The sequence below is a fragment of the Talpa europaea genome (assembly GCF_964194135.1).
Source record: "Talpa europaea genome assembly, chromosome: 14".
NCBI lineage: Eukaryota > Metazoa > Chordata > Mammalia > Eulipotyphla > Talpidae > Talpa > Talpa europaea.
The window spans coordinates 20,734,032-20,754,123 of NC_140082.1; the positions used below are offsets into that span (position 1 = coordinate 20,734,032).

The following is a 20,092-nucleotide window of genomic DNA, read 5'->3' on the forward strand; positions in this document are numbered from 1 at the left end:
GTCTGCTTTGCCATGTGGGTTGCTCTCTGGCTGGCTGGGGATCAAACTCGTGCTGCAGAGGCCGAGGATTGCTTTATAGTATAGTGTTTAACCCCTTGCGCCACCAGGGAGGCCCTCGATTTTCTCTCTGTTCTGTCTTCTATGCAATTCTATGGTGGATCTCTGGAAATTCTCTTGCCACACGGTAAAGAGACTAGAAAGCAACTTAGACAGATCTTTCTAAAGAGATCATCTGGGTCTTTCTGTAAATCCTTATTTTGAACATTAAAAATTTAATATTATCCCAGTCATTTTCTTACATTCCTTCTGGCACAAATCTTAGTCTTCCCCCAGACAGAGATGCCTCAGGCAGACAGGGGTGAAGATAATGTTCTTGGATAGGCACAGAAAAATGCATATTAACACCAGAGGTCTTCCTCAATTACATGTGTAAGAGCCCTGGCACAATTAAGGAACTGAAAGAAGCTCACCTGCTTGGAATAGAGGTTGATATAGGAAGAGAGTTTACCTGATGAGCACTAGGGGATAAGAAAGCTACCAATCATTAAGTGTTTACTCTGTGCCAGCACAGAGGTTTATAAAGCAAAGCCCTCCCCAAGGGCTAGAGGGAGACATTGAATAGAATACTGAACAACAGAGTGGGAGGATCAGATGTGTTTTCTGAAAGGGTCAATCTGGCTGCAGCATGGAGAATAGACAAGAGAAGACAAGATGCAGGGAGCTCGCTTAGGCATGAGTAGGGAGTCCAAGCCAGAAGTAATGGCAAGGACCAGGGAGGAGAAATACAAATGGAATTGGGGGGTATCTAGTAAAGGGACAGAGTTTTGTGACTAGCTATAGATGTGGGAGGTGAAGATAAGGGAAGACTGAGAATAAGTTTAAGATTTCTGAGCCACAAGATAGATGCCAGTAACTTCCTAAGATGAGATGGATGAGGTGATGAGTTCCATTTTGAGGGTTGACAGCCATCCAGGCATAGATCTTCAGTATCCAACAATGAACTTACATATATTTTATGAGGAAAATCAAATAATAAGTATTCTAAAACCCTTTATTCCCAGCTATAGTCTTTAGTGAAAATGTGACTTAAACATAAAACTAACATATTGATTTGCGATTTGCTTCTGCAGTTTATGATTTACCACATCTTATTCCTTTTGCCCTTGAGAAGTTTCACTCTACCTGCACCTCCATTCTTATTCATATGAAAACCTATAAATCATTTCAGGTGAACTGAATCCTTGTCCTCTTACCATGAAGAACAGAAATATCTTATAGACAAAAAATATAATTTTAGTATCAGAGAGTAGGAACACATTTAGCTGGTCTTTTTTTCTAGTTGTTGCTGAGAGTCAAGTCTATAAATCAATTAATCTAAAACCAAAGTATCATTTTATCAGCTTTCCATTTATGACTACTTTATAAAAGTGTCATTTAAATAATTGCTTTATTATTTAGGTTTTTTAAAAAAAAATCTAGATTACTTTAGAGGGTACTCCAGGAAGCTGCATTTCTCAATGCTCAATGTTTTATCAGGTTTTCTTTCATGAATAAAGAAGGTATTTACTTACACTTGCTTTTAACAATTTTCAGTGTAGACTATATGTATTGTAGCCATTTCATAAGCACAAGGGGATTCTGAGATCTCAAATAAAACATCAAGTTTTTCATTTGGGCCTGTTAGAATGGAGAGGAGCCAAAATAACTTTTTGAGATGAGTGATGGCCTCCTTATGGGGCCATGAAGATTGTTTTGGTTTTTAATTGTTTACTTTTTAATTTCAGGCACAAGTTCTTACTGGTATCTTAACCTGTCAGCTCAAACATAGAGTTCTGAACTCAACCAGCAATACAGACAACATGTGTCCCAGTTACTACAGGAATTCACTGCCAAACTCAGGGCTGCTTTGCAATTTTCAAAAACTCCCTGGTTGTCTGAGGGTATGCTATTAGGCTATTCTCTCTAGATCCTCTGAATTCACTCCTGGCTTGAGCTAGATCTCTAGGGAGCTATGTATGTACTTGGCCATTGAAACACTGACTTTCAAACGTTTATCAATGAACTTCCCCAAGCTTCAGTTTCCAAAAGGTAAAGTGAAGAAAGACTTATTCAAGTATCACTTACTGAATGACTAAACCCAAACATTAAGTCTAAAAATTTGAAGACAGAGTCTCTCCTGTCAAAGACCCAGTCTGACTATCTATCCTTCTAAGTATCTTTAGCTATAAAGATCAAATAGATCATTATAATATTTTATGACAGATCCAAAAATGGATAAATAAACAAGGTACAGAAGCACAAGGAGGGGCACCGGACCCAGTCAGAGTGCAGGAGAGGAATGTCTAAAGGACTCAAGCATCCTAGAATATGCCACTTATTCTCAAAGGATTAGTGCATCAGCAGTAATGGAGAGAGAAGGTGTGGAAGAGCACTGTCATAGCTCAGGTGAACTATGTGGTATCAGCTATGTGCCTCTGGCGATGACACAGAAACTCCAAATTGGCTTAGTAAAAATGGAAATTTATCATTTCACATGACAAAAGGTTCAGAGATAGGGCATGTTTCAAAGTTGGTTGATTTAGTGGCTAATTATGTCACTGAGGACCTTGTTCTTTCCATTTCTCAGCTCTGCTTTTCACAGGGTTGATTTTCTACCTGGGATGGAAAAACCTCTGAAGGAACAAGGTGGCTGGAGCAGTTTCAGGCATCACAATAAGACCCACAGGGTCCTCAGGAAGAAAGAGGTCATCTTTCCCTGTGCTTCCTTCTTAGGAGGAGAAAGATTTTCCCAGAGACCTATAAATTTGTCCCCCACTGTCTCAAAATCCTGAATTTAGGCATAAACCCATTTATAAAGCAATCACAAGTAAGAGGTGTGGGATTACCATTTTGGCTTAGTGCAATGATTTGGGGATGCTGTCTATTTTAGAGAATCAGCCACATGTATTGCTACAATGATGTTACAGGCATAAGCTAATGGACTTGAAATACATCTCTTCTTTTCTGGAAAACTCTAATTAAAAGCAAAACAAACAAACAAAAATCAAGTCTGTACTTTCTTGCCTCAATAAGATAGTTTTCTCTTTATTTTTAATGCCTAGAAAGCAAGGTTTGTGGAAAATGACTGAATCACATCATACCACCTCATTTTGCAGCCCCAATCATGTGTTTCAAACAAAACTTACCAAAATCTACCAGTTTAACTCCACCTTCATTGGTCAAGAGGATGTTATTTCCTTTTACATCACGGTGGATAGTTTTGTTGTTATGTAAATGCTGAAGTCCCTAGAAGGTAGGAAATATATAATGACTTTTAAAGAAAACATCAAACAAGGAAAATTTTTCAGGTGGGTTCACACGTGCAAAATCAATAGGAAGCACATGCTAAAATTAACATATAAAAATTTTTACTGCTCCACATTGACTTAATGCACCATTTCCACATTAGACTATATAAAAAGTCACAAAACCAGAGCATAAGTACTTGTTAGTTCATATCAAACATTTTATTAAAAATGTGTCAAACTCAATGAGAAAACATTCTATATACTTATTGAAATAATGGCAAGAAAAACCTATTAAAAAAACCAAGTAAAAAATATGTGTATTATATGCCTTCATCATAAACAATATCAGAAAAACACTTAAGAGGTCAGAACTCAAGGCTCTGTTGAAACAGAGGGTAGATTTCTAAAGGAAAAGGGCAATTATTTATGCTAAACACTTTAGATTTTGCATATATTCTTGCATCATAAATACTAATGTAGTGATATTTTTCTAAAAATAGGAACCGCATGTTTTATTTAACCAGAACTGCCTCATCATTAATGCACGAATAGTTCAAATTGCCTTACCATTAGCGCTTCTCGTAAAATATAAGCAATTATGGGCTCACTCATTCTTTTGCCCGTTTTCAGAAATCCTTTCACGAGCTCAGTCACTGATCCTCCATTGCACAGCTATAAAGGAATATTTCAAGACAAACATTAAAGTGGAAATGAATTTTAAGTACTTAATATAAAAGGTTTTCCAAAACATTGTTCCAGTTTTTATTTCAAATGATTACTATCATCTTTATGGTTCCACAAATGAACATATAAACTTATACTAGTATGCAATTAATTATTAGAACAGTATTCATCTTAATTTTTATAAGAGTATTTGTGGAAGCACTGGGCTTGATTTTTAAATTTAAGGGTAAGAATAATGATCCTACAATGATCTTGATTTCTAAAATTCAATTAATAGTGCAATAGATCCTATGATCTTAATACATATAGGTACATTAATTTAAGAACATGCTTCCTTAGAGGCAAAATTTGAGAGTATTGAAGGGTTACAAGTGACATTCTAGAAAACATTTTAAATGTTATGTTTTTGAGATTCTTTAGCTTCCACCTATCCCATACTCACCCCTACCTAAAGGAGAGGAATTTAAATGGAAAGCCAGAGGGAAGAACAGGGTAAGGAACTTGTCACATCCAGCTTTTCCAAAGTTGGGTAAAATGAAATCCCGCAGAAAACTCTCAAAGGTGCTGCATATTTACAGAGTGTAGAAATGGCTCCAGACCAAAGGAAGTTTTGTCACCCTAGGCATTGGATTCTCTAACCTCTGACCCTTAGCATTTGCCTTCATCCTATCCTGGAACTTTTCTCTCTGTTCAGCTTGCCCAATGGCCTGACCTATTCACATCTTCTCTCACCTGCCTTTGGTACCACCAGTGCCTGGGAACGGAAAAAGCCATACTTTGCCAGCTTTATTAAGCTAAATAGAGGCAGACAGGGCCTCCCTGGTGGCGCAGGTGGTTGAGCGCCGCACTGTGAAGCTGTCCACAGCCTCTGCAGTGTCGATTCGATTCCAGCCAGCCGGTGAGAATCCCACATGGCGCAGCAGACCTCTCCTGTCTTGCCCGCTGCTCCCCTCAACAGTGTATTTCATCACTCTGCCTGTTCTGCTCCCCGCTCTGGCTCTGGTGAATCCTCTCACTTTCCCATGCATCTGGCCTGTACCCCAGTTCTTGTATAAATAAATAAATCTTTAAAAAAATAAAATAATGTAAAATAAAATTAAAAATACCCGTGCTTAAAAAAATAATAAATAAATAGAGGCAGACAAAGGAGATGAGAAGGATATTCTTAGCATCATATTTTGGAATATAATAAGAGCATCATACATTATGATCAAGTGGGATTCATCCCAGGAATACAAGAATGTTCAACAGACTAGAACCAGTATTTTTAATGTATTACTGACATATAGTATAATTGATTTGTATACAGTTTGATATATTTTGATAACTGTATACCACCATGTAGCCACTAACTCAAGATATGAAGTAATACCCTCACCCTAAAATGTTTCAAAAATCTTGGGAAAACCATATCAAACATTGATAATGCTAGCAGCAGTAAATTACTCAGCAATCAAAAAAGATAAACACATGCAGTTTGCAGCAACATGGATGGAGCTAGAAGGGATCATGCTCAGCAAAATAAGTCAGAAAGAAAAAGAAAAATACCGGATGGTCTCACTCATAGCAGGAATTTAGAAAACCTAAATAAGAGACCAGGAAAAAGTAATAATCAAAATCAACAAGCAACTATAATCCAGAGACACACTGGGAGGGGGCGAGGATTATGGAGGGCTGGGGAGAGGAAGAACTAGAGTCAAAATAAGGGGGGGGGGTGCAATTGTATGGGGAATATAACCAAAATGAAAATGCATATATTGTACAAAGATGAAAAATGATGTAAGAATTATATAAAATAAAATATTTTAGAAAAAATAAAGACAAAAAACTGTCAGCATAAATACTTTAATGTATATGGTAAAAATTTGTTGATTTATTAAAGGTCAAAATATCACCTCATATTTTTCCCCTGAAATAATACTATAAGCTTGCACTTCTCCTCAGAGCAGATGCTTTTGGAAGCAATGGAGTACTATTAGGGAAAAATGACATAGAAGCCTTATATATGTATTACTTACGTATTTCCTATGGTAGAAGAGTATAAAGGAGTCCATTTAGACTGCTTTTCCATCTTACCCTTTAAACAAAAGCTAAAATGAAATGGCTCTAGGTAATTGAATGTTCTGTTGTGCGTACACCAAATAACAGCCTTTTATATGAGAGCTGGAATGGTTGTCCCAGCCCTAAGAACATGAAAGGAATCATCCTGTCAGTCTGCTACTCCACTGCAATTGTGCACAGCTAAAGGAAGGAAGGAACAATGCTGTGTTATTAGAGCAACTCAGAAGCCCAGTTTGTTTCTCCCGGCTGCTTCCCCTTCCCACATATAAAGCCTGCTAGGGCCTCAGGTCCCTCTGTGCACATGTTATGCCTAGGGCAAGAGCAATGAAAGGGTTAATAGCTGAACAAATAGAAATCATTTGTCCATTCAAACTCATTTTCCTTCTACCATTCTATTTTTCCTTACCTCACAGCAGGCCTTAACTTACTTACTAGACATCAGTATAAAAACAGAGTAACCAATAAAGCATGACACATGAAAGCAGTATTTATGTCTATAAAAAACCATTTTGATTATCTGAAATATGTATTTGAGAGGTTTTAGGACTATTTACTGAATTTTTGTGCTTCCATATACCACCTGTAATTTTCAGTCTTTGGTTTCTTGAAAGGGATATAATTTCAGAGAGAAAAATTGCTATAATTGGAAAGCAATGTCACTATTAAGAATGGACAAATCAGGACCAATTCAGAAAAATAATAGAATGCAGTTTGCAGCAACCACTGTGAAAGAGCAATTATAACTAAGATTGGACTATGAGGGAAAGGGTCTTTAACAAAAAGATGTCCTAACTCTGAATTTTGTCTCCATTATGGCTGAAGGCACACTAAGCAAATAGTCCCAGAGAGAGAAGATTGGTTTCCTAAGTACTTAAAATTGGCTGCTCATGCAACCAAAAAGTGGAAAATTACAGTTAAGTTTCAGTTTTCCCCTTTGTGTTCATCAGTAGCAAATGCTTAATATCAGACTGATTTAATTCAATGTTGACTGTTTTTCAGTCTTCTGGTTCAGTAATAAACATATGCAGAAACCTAACTAACTTCCACTTTCCCAAGTCCCTCTCCCTCCTCCCCACAAACCCTCAATAGTACACTGTAGGAGTTAAGGGAAGTCAAAAGTGGTATCACATTTTACTAAGCAGGTCAGTCAAGAGATGTGGTAGCAATAGGAAGACATAAATATAAGTATGCTATTTCAAAATGAGGCAAAATTAAAAAACAATCCATTAGTTCTCCTTTTATGTCTAATATAATTAGGAGAACCTAAAATATTAAGTGACAATAAACACCCCCACAGACATTCTGTTAAAAAAAATCAATTTCCACTCCAGAAGTTTCTACCCTTCCTCATGTTAGTTTTGTTAGAAGTGTGTAACTAGAATTTTAAAGGGGTAACAGCTAGTGCTTTTTTCACTAGAGTGAAAATGAATTTACAAGGAAATAATTCCTAAACAGAGTATATTATGATCAAAATTTTAGAGAGAAAAGTTGTAACAGGGTGAAAAATTTAAAAAGTACAACGAAATAACAGAGGAAAAAAAGACTGTCCAGAAAGATTTGAGTAAACACTGTACTTGGGATTTCAATTCTGGATTGAAATAGAAATAAAATGATTTTTCATATTGAAAAGTCACTAGGCATGAGTTGGCCGAAACTAATAGAGCCTGTGTGCATGTCAGGCTGCTGACGAGGAGGTCACAGATCATTCACCTTCCTAGCCTTGTTGGCCTGATTCTTTGGGTAACACCACAGCCTCTGTTTGGCCATTCTTTTGGTATCCTCATGCCAAATAATTTACTTGGGGTTTATTATGATAAGAGGTATAATCAGCAGTCATTTTGTAGAATAATCTATTGATGCCACAAGCCAATTTTCTAAAAGTGCCTCTAAAGCAGCACCTGCACCATTCATGTTTATAAATCAGGTAATTGTACATCTAGCCACTTATGTGTACATGTAATTAGGCTAATTTACATATGCAAATCAATTATCTTATATACAGTTTGCCAACTTCTTGTATCCTCTTTACTTCTTTTCCCACTTTGTAAATTTACATAGGTCAGATTTCTGAGATGCCATTTTATTAAACTATGGTTTATTCTTTTTTCTAAGTCATTTGGGGATGTTTCCAGTATATTATCTGATAATAAAATATGAGGACAAGGTTCACCAAAGTTCCTAAGTCTCCACTAAATCATCATATTAGGAAGTCATTTCATTTGTACTGGATGTTCCAAAACCATTGAAATCTCTTTTTCTGCTCTCTCTTAAAAGAACATTTAACGACAATTAGGAATCTCCAATTCTTACTTAACTCCAAGAAATAACAGAGAAATGACAACCTAATTACAATAGGGATTTGACAGGCATGAAAGACAATGACTGATGACATTCAAGGATTTTAACCTCTGGGCAGATTTGTAACTTGTGCTCTTGCCCATTAGACCTATATTAGGCAGAATACCTGAATCTTCATTCAAATGCTAACCTGTCAATGAAAAAATTAAAGGAAGTTCATTTTGTATATTTTGAAAAATATGAAGATACAAAATATTATTCAAGACTGGGGGTGGGGATGAATGAGGAGCCTAAGCAGGGAAGGGTCCCAATTGACTTTGGTGGAGAATTAAGGGGTGCTCTGTAGTGGGCTTGGTGTGGTAACATAATTGCAGAGGTGTGAGTCTATACCTTTAAATTTATACAGTGGTGTAAAGCACATTTTAAAAGGTTCAGTTTTGACAGTTTCAATGAATGGTTCAATTAAAGGTGTCAGATTAAAAATAAAAATTTGTTTTCCTCCCAGTCAAGAATGCTCATTAAAGTACTAATAAAGAAATAAAAAGTAGAAACCACCAGAAAAAAGAGAACAGAAAAAAGGAAACCAAAAGACAAGAGATTTCAACAAAATCTGTCAATATGGAAAGGAGAGGACTGAGCAGTAACTGATTTAGCCATGCAGAAGTCACAAACCAAAGTGAGGGCTATTTGAGGTCACCTAAGCAGATTAACCCAGACACAGCCTAAGTCATAATGAAAGTGAAGGTAGATTTGGAAGAGAAAACACTCCATCTAATCAAAAGTCTCTAATCAAAAGATCTGACACCTTCTTATCCATCATACAAAATCTCATCCAAGAACCTTCCTAACACTCTTTGGGCACATACACAGCAAAGCAAGAGATTGTAGGGATAGTTTCCTAGAGAAACGTAACTGATGGGACTCAAGATGTGGTGACATCAGTACAGTGGATAATGGGAGTAAGGCACATGTTACTACAAAACATGCAAAACAGAGAGAGTTAAATTTGGAAGAGAAACAAAGGCATCCAGGAAGCAGTGGATTCCACCCTGGTGAGCAGCAGAGAACTGTGAGAGGCAAGATGTATGGCAGATGTCTAGAATAGAGCAGGAAGACATGAGAGTTCAGCAGTGCAATTAACAATCTTGCCAAAGTTTAGAATATGAATTACTACATACATTTTCCAGGTACAGCAAGCAACACGTCAAATACACAAATCTGCTAAGAAGGAGGTGGCATCACTAAACTGGATTGACATTACTGCTCTTGATTATAAATCCTTTGGTTCTTTGTGTTTTTTATAATCAAATGAATGTAGTTATTTTGAAAAAGATAAAGTTGACTGCCTATCTGAAATAGGCAAAAAGATAAAGATGACGGCCTATCTCAAAATGAAAAACAGTATAAATTCATAATTAATACTGTCAACCATTTTAAACATAAAATGGAAAAATAGGTAAAATGTCAACTGTTAAAAGTGTTCTTTTTATGGTTTCAAGTATTTTCTATAATGAGCATCCATTATTTGAAGAATCAATTTAAAAACCACAGTGGAAAAAATATATAACACAAAGTAAAGAAAAACATAATTTATAAGGGATTATTATACAGGATAACCAATGATGTGTAGGAAAACCAATGGAACATTGCAAAAAGAAACAGAAATTTCAAATGCTAATAAAATAATAACAGACACAGTAAATATATGCTGGTGTTAGTCCTAAGTCTGACAAAGTCAACTTTAAAAAATTCCTATCAATTTTATTAGAATTAATGATTATCTAAGTTGAAAAACAATATTCAATAAAAATCAGAAAAATGAAAAAAGATGACATTTTTCTAGAACTGGAAGTTACCTTAGCAAGGTATATTCTTAGTACTCCTGCATCAGAATTGTCTAAACTTACTCTGAGGATTTAAAAAGGCAGCTTCTAAGCTTCCTTTGGAAACTTATTCAGTATTCAACACCGTTACTTATTCAATGAGGTTTTTCCCCACAAATTTAAATAGCTAGTTCTGTAGTTTAAGTCATTAGTATTCAATGAAGACCGAAAAAGAAAATCACAGCTCACCATTTTTGTCTAATGAAGCCTCACCCAGGTTCATTTTTCTTACATCCTGGCACCTGGCACAGAGTCTAGTCACATGTTAGATGAACAAAATATGGATGAATAAATAAATATTATAATGAAATCCATTTTCAGCCTGCTCTTCAGAAGGAAAAATAATCCTAGTTTCCTTAGTCTATTATTATGGAGATGATGCCTTTAAATTCTTAACTTTTTTTTTAATATCCTGATGTGTCTTAAAATGACAAGGAGAATACTATGCAAAAATGCTACTGAAGATGTAACCAGTCAGAAACATACCAGAAGAATTGCTTTAAGATATCAATGTGATATAATACTAAGTCATTCTAAGACCATACTGCAAATTTTCACCTATGAAATGATGTTGAAACTTACCTCAAGAACCAACCATAGTTTATCTCCATTTACTTTATCCTTCTTAAAGTACATCCCATAGAATTTGACCACATTAGGGTGATCAGAAAGTGCTTTTAAGATGTTATATTCTGCTTCAATCTCTTCATCAATGTCCTAGTTTTAAAAAGTCATAGGAAGAAGACTGAGAAAAACATGAATAATGTCAAAGAAACATATTAGAGACTACCAAATAGAAAATTTAATTTTAAAAGTTCTTACCATGTTCAATATGATGTACCAAAATTTCTCATGTGTTGCATAAGGAGGGGACTACAATGTTTCTGCTAATCAGATACATATCTAATGATGTTAATTTCATTGAATGAAAAAGGGGTCAATAACAGACTATTTTTTTTGGGTTTTTTTTCTTCTTTTCTTTTTTAATATTTTTCTTTTTTATTTTATTCTATATAATTCTTACATTTTTTCATTTTTGCACAATGCAAAATAGATGACTAGATAAAGAAGATGTGGTATATATTTCTAATAAAAGACTTTTTTTGTAGGCAATTAAAGATAAACATATATGATGAACTACTCCAGATGATTTTCCTATCTCTGTAGTGGTAACTTTGCTTCAAAGGTAAAGTCAGTGATTAGAAATGAACTTTTTAGCAGGTTCATTTGTTTTTTTTTATGAAATATTTAGAAGCAATCAATAACTAGTTATACAAGCAATAAATTCCTACCATTCAAAAAATAAAAGTTAATTATATAAGATGGCATATAGCCTTTCATTAAATGTTCATTTATAAGAAGTAGAATAGGTCACTATTTGGTCAGCAAAAATGCAAGACAGTCACTTAGCCATGTTTCTAAAAACCACTATACATGAAACAACTTGAATAATAAATAAGAGAAAGACTTTTAATCTTGCTTTTACAGTAATATTTAATGTCCACATTGTTTTAACACAGAACCCTAGAAACAGAGTTGGGAAGAATTTTAGACCAGAACTCTAATTTGAGGGAAAGAAACTAAAGCTCAGAAAAGTTAGAGACACAGAATTGGTTAGTGTAAGAGGCAGGACTGGACTCCAATTCTACCACCTAACACTGTTTCTTCCCTTTCTTGAGAGAATGTTACTAGTTCAAAATCTATAGCAGTCCAATCCTTTTAATAAAAAAGCTACTCTGTGCTTTTAAATGCCTGGATGCATTTAAATTTATTTTATTAAGATTATAATCTCTCAGTTATAAATCTTTTTTTATTTGACTTATGACATGATGAATGAGGAGCAGATTAATAATGCTTTGAAAAACATACATACTGTGATGAGAAAGCAGCAACAATAGAACAAATTTCAAACTGTAATTGTGAAATTGATATGTTTCATTAAAACAACAGTACAAAACAGGATTTATAAGGTTAGTGTTATTCCAAACATGAATAAATTGTGAAGGAATAGTGGCTACATGTATTCATAAATCATTTTTTCTTCTCAAGAATGGGAGAAGATTATGGGGTCAGAGACTGGGATCTGATTAGAGTCGCTTGTCTTGACACTATGAACCCCAAGTTCTAATTGCAACTTGCAGAGATTGGAAAAGTATATAGTCACTTTGGTATAACTTATCCTTGGTCTCTTTTCCCTCATTTTAAATGGTAAAGAACTTTCTATTAGGTGAATGTAAAGACACTACACATCAAAGCCTAGGCATATGCCTCTCACTTTATTCCTTTAATGCAGTTAATTTTCTGCTGAAAGACCAATCCTCACTCTTCCTCTCTTCTGCTCAACATATGAAACACTATAGTTATAATGGATTTAGTAGAAATATGTTCTCAAAAAAAAAAAGAGCAACCCTAAGGTGAACAGAGGCTCAGAGTCCTTTTGCAGTTGGTTAATGGAAAAACTGTGAAAAAGGATTCGAACACCGACTTCCTCCCCACACTCATCACTATATTTCCATCATGCCACATGTCTGTCATGTGAGCAAGAGTTGAGTAATTAGAGAAGGTGCTTTCAGAAGAAGTCTGGGGATTATGTGATCACTAGCTCATCCAGCTCACTGATGAGCAGAGCTACCTATCTCCTAGGAAATACAAATGTTCCAAAAAGACTAGCCCTCATTTCCAGAAAGAGAATCTTGGCAAATTCTTCATGCCCTTCAAGGCAAAGAAAAACTTAATAGGTTCTATTGTCAAAACTGCTGCTTCAAAAATAGAAAAAGGGACTGCAACAGGATGTCTCTTATAAAGAGGCCATAAGAACTGAAGAGAAAACTCAGTTCTTCACAAGGAATAGCACCCTGGTTAATAATGAACACCATTTTTGTTTTGGAAACATTCAAGCAAAATTAATTTTGAAAATTAATTTCCCTTCTCTAAAAGAAATTTAAGTTTTGAAAACTGTTTCTGGTTTTGCTTAGCCAGAAATTCTGCTGAAGCCTAAATAAACACAGGAAGAAAAGGAGAGGAGGTCAAGATGACATTTTAGGATTACTTCCAGATCATCAATATAATCTTACAGTTTTTTGAAATCTAAAACATATTAAATCAACTATTGAGTTATTGAGGTTTTTTTAAAGATTTATTTATTTATACATACGTACATACATACATACAAGCACTGGGTACAGTCAGAAGAGCGGGAGGGTGAGAGAATTCACCAGAGCCAGAGCAGGGAGCAGAGCAGGCAGAATGACGAAGTACACTGCTGAGGGGAGCAGCGGGTGGCAGGAGAGGTCTGCGCGTCATGCAGGACCCTCCTCTGGTGGCCGGGAGCAGCCGGGGATCGAACCGGCGCCACAGAGGCTGCGGGCAGCTTTGCAACCCAGAGGTCAACCGCTGTGCCACCGGGGAGGCCCCAGAGTTATTGAGATTTTTATTTATCTATGTATTTGTATTATAAACTTAACTAATTTATCAAGTATTTGTTGGGCTCTATTTTATAAGCTAAGCATATAAACAAGGAAAATCTAGTAAGTAACTTTAAGTTTTTTACGTTTTCTTAAATTGGAACTGTGTGAAAAATCAAGATAACATATTTAAAGACTTTCTAACTGTTATATACAGATAAAAGCAAAGTTAATTACAGGGAGAAAAAAATCCAGTATGACTTACATGAATGGGATCCAGAATTTTGACTGCTGCTTTTTGGCCATTTTTCTTATTCAACACTTTAAAAACTTTCCCATAAGTTCCTTTGCCAATTGTTTCAGTAATTTCCCATGTATCAGAAGGGTCAGGAAAATTATCAAGGATGATGGTTTTTCCAATTAATGGAAGCATCTTCCATTCAAATCACTGGAGACAAGAATACAGAGTTTCATCTACATTTGATTGCTTTATATTAAATGGCACACATAAAACTCATGGGAAATTAATATATTCACTGATATGATGGAAAATATACAGCAGCAACTGAATGCACTGTTAGAGAAAATTTTAATAACAACTCTTTTCACAGACATTAATATGAGTATAATAATATTTTGCAAGCAGGGCTTCATTTCTATGTTTGACATAGTTCCACATTAATTGCTATTAATTCTTTTCAGATTAATATAAAAGGAACATATTAAATATTTGATTTACTGCTTTATACTCAGGTGTTAATACAATGAATCAAAAATTTTAGAATGAACTATTAGAGATGATAAAATTCAATTTCTCTATCAAAGCAAGTGATCATGTCTTATATCATGTCATATGTAAAAATCCAATAATAGGTACCCCTCCATTGATTTCTGGACGAAATTTCTATAAAATAACCTACAAGGTTTTTTAAAAATATGGTCCTTGCTTAATTTTGGTGTTGCGATACTTCTCTAAGACACTATAATCCAGCCACTTGGCATCCTTCAGGTCAGTTCCTTCTTGCTTATGTATCTTATTAAGCATTGTATCCTTCAACTTCTGCCCAGTTTTTTTTTTTTTTGCTAAATACTAAGTTCAAGTTGTCTTTCAGAGCTTAGCTTACAGTCCCTTCTTCAAAACTCCTCATCCCATTTCTGTTGCATTCCCTACCAATGCCACTCCGACCCCCCCTTTATTTGACAATCCGCCAAGCACTTGGCACAGTGCTGAAGTAATTAGGTCAATGAGGTCAATTCACTTTACAAAGGAGATTTTATATATAATCTGAGATAAGATCCCCCATGTTTCTTTAATTTCAAGCAGTGCTTTTAACCTTCCATGTATTCCTTATAATATATTCAACTATTTGTATAAAATTACAAAAAATAAAATTAAAAGAACAGAAAGACCTCTCAGCACTTTTGGTGGGTCCTAACATTTTTTGATTATCTATACAAAATTGCACTTTTTAAAATGTTAAACAATTGAGTGCAATGGTGCATGTATGTGTATACACATAGGAGGCACAGAATAATGTATATTACTATTATATAATATTAGTTCATGCCTATCATAGAAACTTGTGTTTTACTTCCATTAGCTTTTTTCCTGCTCAGTCTTCAGATCTCAGTTCAAACATTATTTTCATAGAAAGGCCTTTCTTGACCAACCTCTATAGAATTAGCTTTCCCTACATATTTCATTCTGTCATTAGAATATAAGCTCAGAGAGTATATAGACTGATTTTTTTTTTTAACCACTGGATCCACAATTCCCAGAACATGCCTACCACTTGATAGGGAATTAGTAAATGATGACTAAATGGGCAAATGTTGATTTATTTGTTAATTCTGACAGCAGAAGCCTTGTCTGTCGTGTTTGCTCCTGAATCTAATAATGCCTAACTCTGCTGGCATATAGTAGGTGTTATGTATACAGCTGTTGAATAAATGAATCAATATGGTCCTTCAAAAAAAAACTTCTTAAATTAGCAAGATAAATAAGGGAGAACTAAAAAGAATTTGAAAATCTAAAGAAAATAAGGATGATATTCTGATTCATTACAGTTAATGGCACATTATCTAGTAAATGGCTATGAAAGCCTGTTAAAAATTAAATCATTACATAAAAACATACTTATGAATAGTTCCTAGAACACTTAATCTTTATGAAATTTGCGCCTTTGATCCAAAATGCAAAGGAACAAGTGAGAGGTAATCAGTAATAATCATCCACTTTAGTTACTTCATAATCAGTGACAAGATAACTACTTACATCTACTTGAGTCATGCAAATAAGCATTTACACCATCCATATAATATAAAAGTTAGACCAAAAGACCAAATTAAATCTCTTGAAATGACTGAAGTAGGAGTTTTTAACCAAGAGAAACATTAATTGTATGGAATGCTACCTTTCAAGCAGTACTGCTATTGAACACAATTTGAATTTCTGCTATATTATCAGGAATTAACTATTGATCTCTAAATACACAGGCGTAAGAATTCAACTTAAAAATGACTAAACACCAAATGTGTGCAAAGTATTTTAGCCTTTTAGGGATATAAAGGCAGGTAACTCATGGATAGATAACAAATTTGTATTAGAATATTTTATCAAGAGTGATAAATAACAAAAACATGCATAAAGTGTTATAGTAGTCTGGGTGAAGAAGTAATTAATTCTGAAATGATCATGAAAAATTACACAAAACAGTGGGATGAACGATGGGTAACAAATATGAGCAGGAGTTGGCCTAAGTATTTAAAGACATTAATTACTATACTCATAAAATGCAATAATCACACAATTACAAAAACATGGGTATTATGGAGACAAACTACACCTCCTAGAATACCATTTAAAATAAACAAAACTCCCAACAGTAGGAAAAATTAAGCCTAAAACGACTTCCTCAAAAATCAAACATTAAAGAATTTTCAAGAATTAGGATAGAAGCAAATCTTCTGATGCTTAAAGTAGGCTTTTCCCACTATAGAGTTGTTTACTCTTTAAGAATAAAATGTTAGTACACATCTAATTAATGATTACAGTATAATGAATGTTCATATTTTTCTAGTCTTTAGCACTCACAAAATAAAAAATTCTCTAGCTAATAAAACCAAATATGCAATTAAATTCTTAATTACATGATATCTAAGCTAAAGAGTTAACTTTATTTACTTTGTTTATATAATAAGTAAATGAATATACTTACTGTATTTTGAAGTATGTATTTATCATAATTTGGAAAGTTGCACTTACATAACTAAAATTTAATAATCAAGAATCTTCTTTTTTAAATTGATTTAACATATATTGAGCTATTGGATTTTTCCCCACAACCAAAAAAAAAATCCCATAAAACAATGAAAATATTATCTCACTTCAGGATCTTAACATTCATCACAAATATTATTTTGACTGCTTTAGTAAGTCTATGCTTTTAAAATAAAATAACCAAATTACCCTCATGTTTATCCTAAAACACAGTAGGCATGATCACCCATAGGGCTGTCTCTCCCTGGAGTGCTCTTTCTTTAGTTAGCCAAATGGTCTATTCCCTCATTTCCTTCAAGTCTTATACAAGCAATTACTATGTCCTGAGTGCTACTCTCATCATACCATTTAAAACCCACAACGTGACCTCCAACTCACTTCAACTCCCATCCCTCTTTTCCTATTTTATTTTCAGGATGTAATTCTCATGAAGACTGATGTTTTGATCTAGGTTGTTCAATGTTGTAGCTCCAAAACTAAAACCACAACTAAAACAAAGAAGGAGCTATAAGTATTTGTTGAATATTAGAGAGAATTAAAGAAACAGTAAGTGGAAAAATTTTAAATGGTTTAGTCTATAAATTTTATCAAATATTTAAGAAACAATGCCATGTATGTATTTTTTGTCAAAGAACAGAGATAAAGGGAACACTTGAGGATTTATGCAAAGAGCCAGAAATCATTAAAAAAAGGAACCAAACAGATATTCTGGATCTGAAAAATAAGATAATCAAATTGAAAATTTCCCAGGAGGGTTTCAATGGCAGAATTGAACATGCAGAATAAAATAAGTAAAAGTAAAGACAAGTCATTTGAAATTATCAAGTCTGAGGAGCAAAAAGTAACAAAAGTGAAGGAAAATGAATTTGCTTAAGAGATTTTGGAATACCATCAAGTGTACTAACATAAACATTATAAGAGTTCTAGAAGAAGAAGACAGAAAGAAAGGGGCAGGGAGTTTATTTGAAGAACTATTGGCTGAAAACATCACAAATTTAAGGAAAGAGGTGTACATATATATACATACATATATATATATATATATTTTGACTGCTTTAGTAAGTCTATGCTTTTAAAATAAAATAACCAAATTACCCTCATGTTTATCCTAAAACACAGTAGGCATGATCACCCATAGGGCTGTCTCTCCCTGGAGTACTCTTTCTCCCTATCTATCTATCTATCTATACACACACACACATGTATTTCTCCATATATATATGTGTGTGTTTATATATCCATGCATATGGATCTACAAATATAAGAAAGCAAACTTAAAAGAAAAATCCAAAGAAATCCACACCAAGATACATAATAATTAAGCTGTTAAAAGTAAAAGATAAGGAATCTTGAAAGTGGCGAGAAAAAAGTGATTTGCCATTCACAAGGAACCATCAACAAGATTTCTCAGCAGATTTGCTGGTCTAAACCAGAAGCACTGGGATAATATATGTAGATGCTGAAAGAAAAAAAAGTCACTGAGAATTTTATATCTGACAAAAACAGTCTTTCAAAAATGAGGGAGAAATTTACATACTCCAAATAAACAAAAGCTGATGGAATTCATTGCACTAGATCTATGCTCAAGAAATGCTAAAGAGAATTCCTCAAGTCTAAACGAAAGGTGACAGACATTATATGTAATGATAAAAGAGTCAATTCAACAAGAAGATATGACAATTATAAATATATATTCATACAACACCAATGCTTCAAAATATTTATATAGCAAACATGAATAGAACTGATGGAAGAAATAGCCAACTCTATAAAAATAGTAGGAGATGCCAATATCCCATCTTCCATAATGGAAAGAACAATCAACAAAGATATGTTAGAAAATATAGACTTGAGTAATACTATAGATCAATACAATAGATATACAGAACACTCCAGGCAACAACTGCAGAATATACATTTTTCTCAAGTAAACAAGGAACATTATCCAGGAAAGACCATACATTAGGCCACAAAGCAAGTCTTAATACATTTAAAAAGACTGAAAACATACAAAATATCTTTTCAAATCAAAGTGGAATGAAACTAGAGAGAGCAGAAGGAAAACTGGAAAATGTACTAGTGTGTGGAAAATAAACAACACATCATTAAACAACCAATTAGTCTCACAAAATAATCACAAAGAAAATTAGAAAATATCTTGAAATAAATGAAAATGAAACTACAACATATCAAAACTTGTGAGATACAGCAAAAGTAGTGCTGAGAAGCAAACTTTTACCTATAAAACTTATGCTAAAAAACAATGGAGGGGGGGTGACTCAAGATAGCAGACTAGGAAAATCCCAGGTTCATCTCCCCACACATAGAACAAATCTGTAACTATATAGGAGCAACTGCCTTTGAAAAGAATGACCAGAGGTTCAGCATCTCTACAACGCAATCTGATCGAAACCACTAGAAAGGCTAAGAAACACTGAGACACGTCTCTCCAGGAACACTGCCACCATTGTGACCCAGAGTTAGAAGGAGCATGGCCCAGCACCTGTGAAGTGTAGAAAGAAGAGCACCCACATTCAGGTGTAGAAAACAGCAAAACTTTACTTTGAAGAACAACACAACTCTGTACAGCAATCCCAAGACTCGAAAAAAAGGAAGTAGATTGATGAAGTAGGTATTGATGAAGATTGTAGATTGATGAAGTAGGTATAGACCTAACTAAAAGGATTTACTTATGTTAAACTTAAAACTTCATGAAGTTTTGAAGAAAAGATAATACATAATGGTTGAGCGCTTTCTTAAAAATGTACATATATATATATTTCAAAATACTGTTAATTTAGACTAAATCTACAAAAGTATTTTTCAAGACCAAAGGCAAAAGTATTATTCATAAAAAACTGGGTTTAACAATGACTCCTGAGAAAGAGCATTTACAAAGGATATTTTGCCTTAAAGTGTATTTTGTCTGATGTTAATCTAGCCAAATCTCTTGTTGAGTAATTATTTATGTGGTACATTATTTTACTTCTAGTCTATCTCTGTTTATAGCTATATATCTATCTTTTTACTAGTGAGTTTGGTCTCTACAATAATTTATTTTATTATAATTAATAATAACTATTTTCACAGGGTTATTTTATTCTTCCTTTTCTTTTTTCTATGCTGATTTTTTGATTGAATAAATTTATTAGTTTGAGCTATATTGTCAATAATTGAGCATTATATGTATAAAAT

The 20,092-nt window shown here is 34.1% G+C and overlaps 1 protein-coding gene across 1 annotated transcript in view; it reads right to left on the reverse strand.

Moving 5' to 3' along the window:
• The window catches only part of MYO3A (myosin IIIA), a gene marked incomplete at both ends in the record, with an annotated part of 134,734 nt that extends 120,684 nt beyond the window's left edge, over nt 1-14,050 (reverse strand). The window contains 4 exons of the mRNA XM_084253406.1: nt 3,186-3,285; nt 3,855-3,959; nt 10,796-10,930; nt 13,883-14,050. Coding sequence (XP_084109532.1) covers nt 3,186-3,285; nt 3,855-3,959; nt 10,796-10,930; nt 13,883-14,050 — 508 coding nt within the window. The remainder of the gene's footprint in view (nt 1-3,185; nt 3,286-3,854; nt 3,960-10,795; nt 10,931-13,882) is intronic.
• Nucleotides 14,051-20,092: the final 6,042 nt, after the last annotated feature.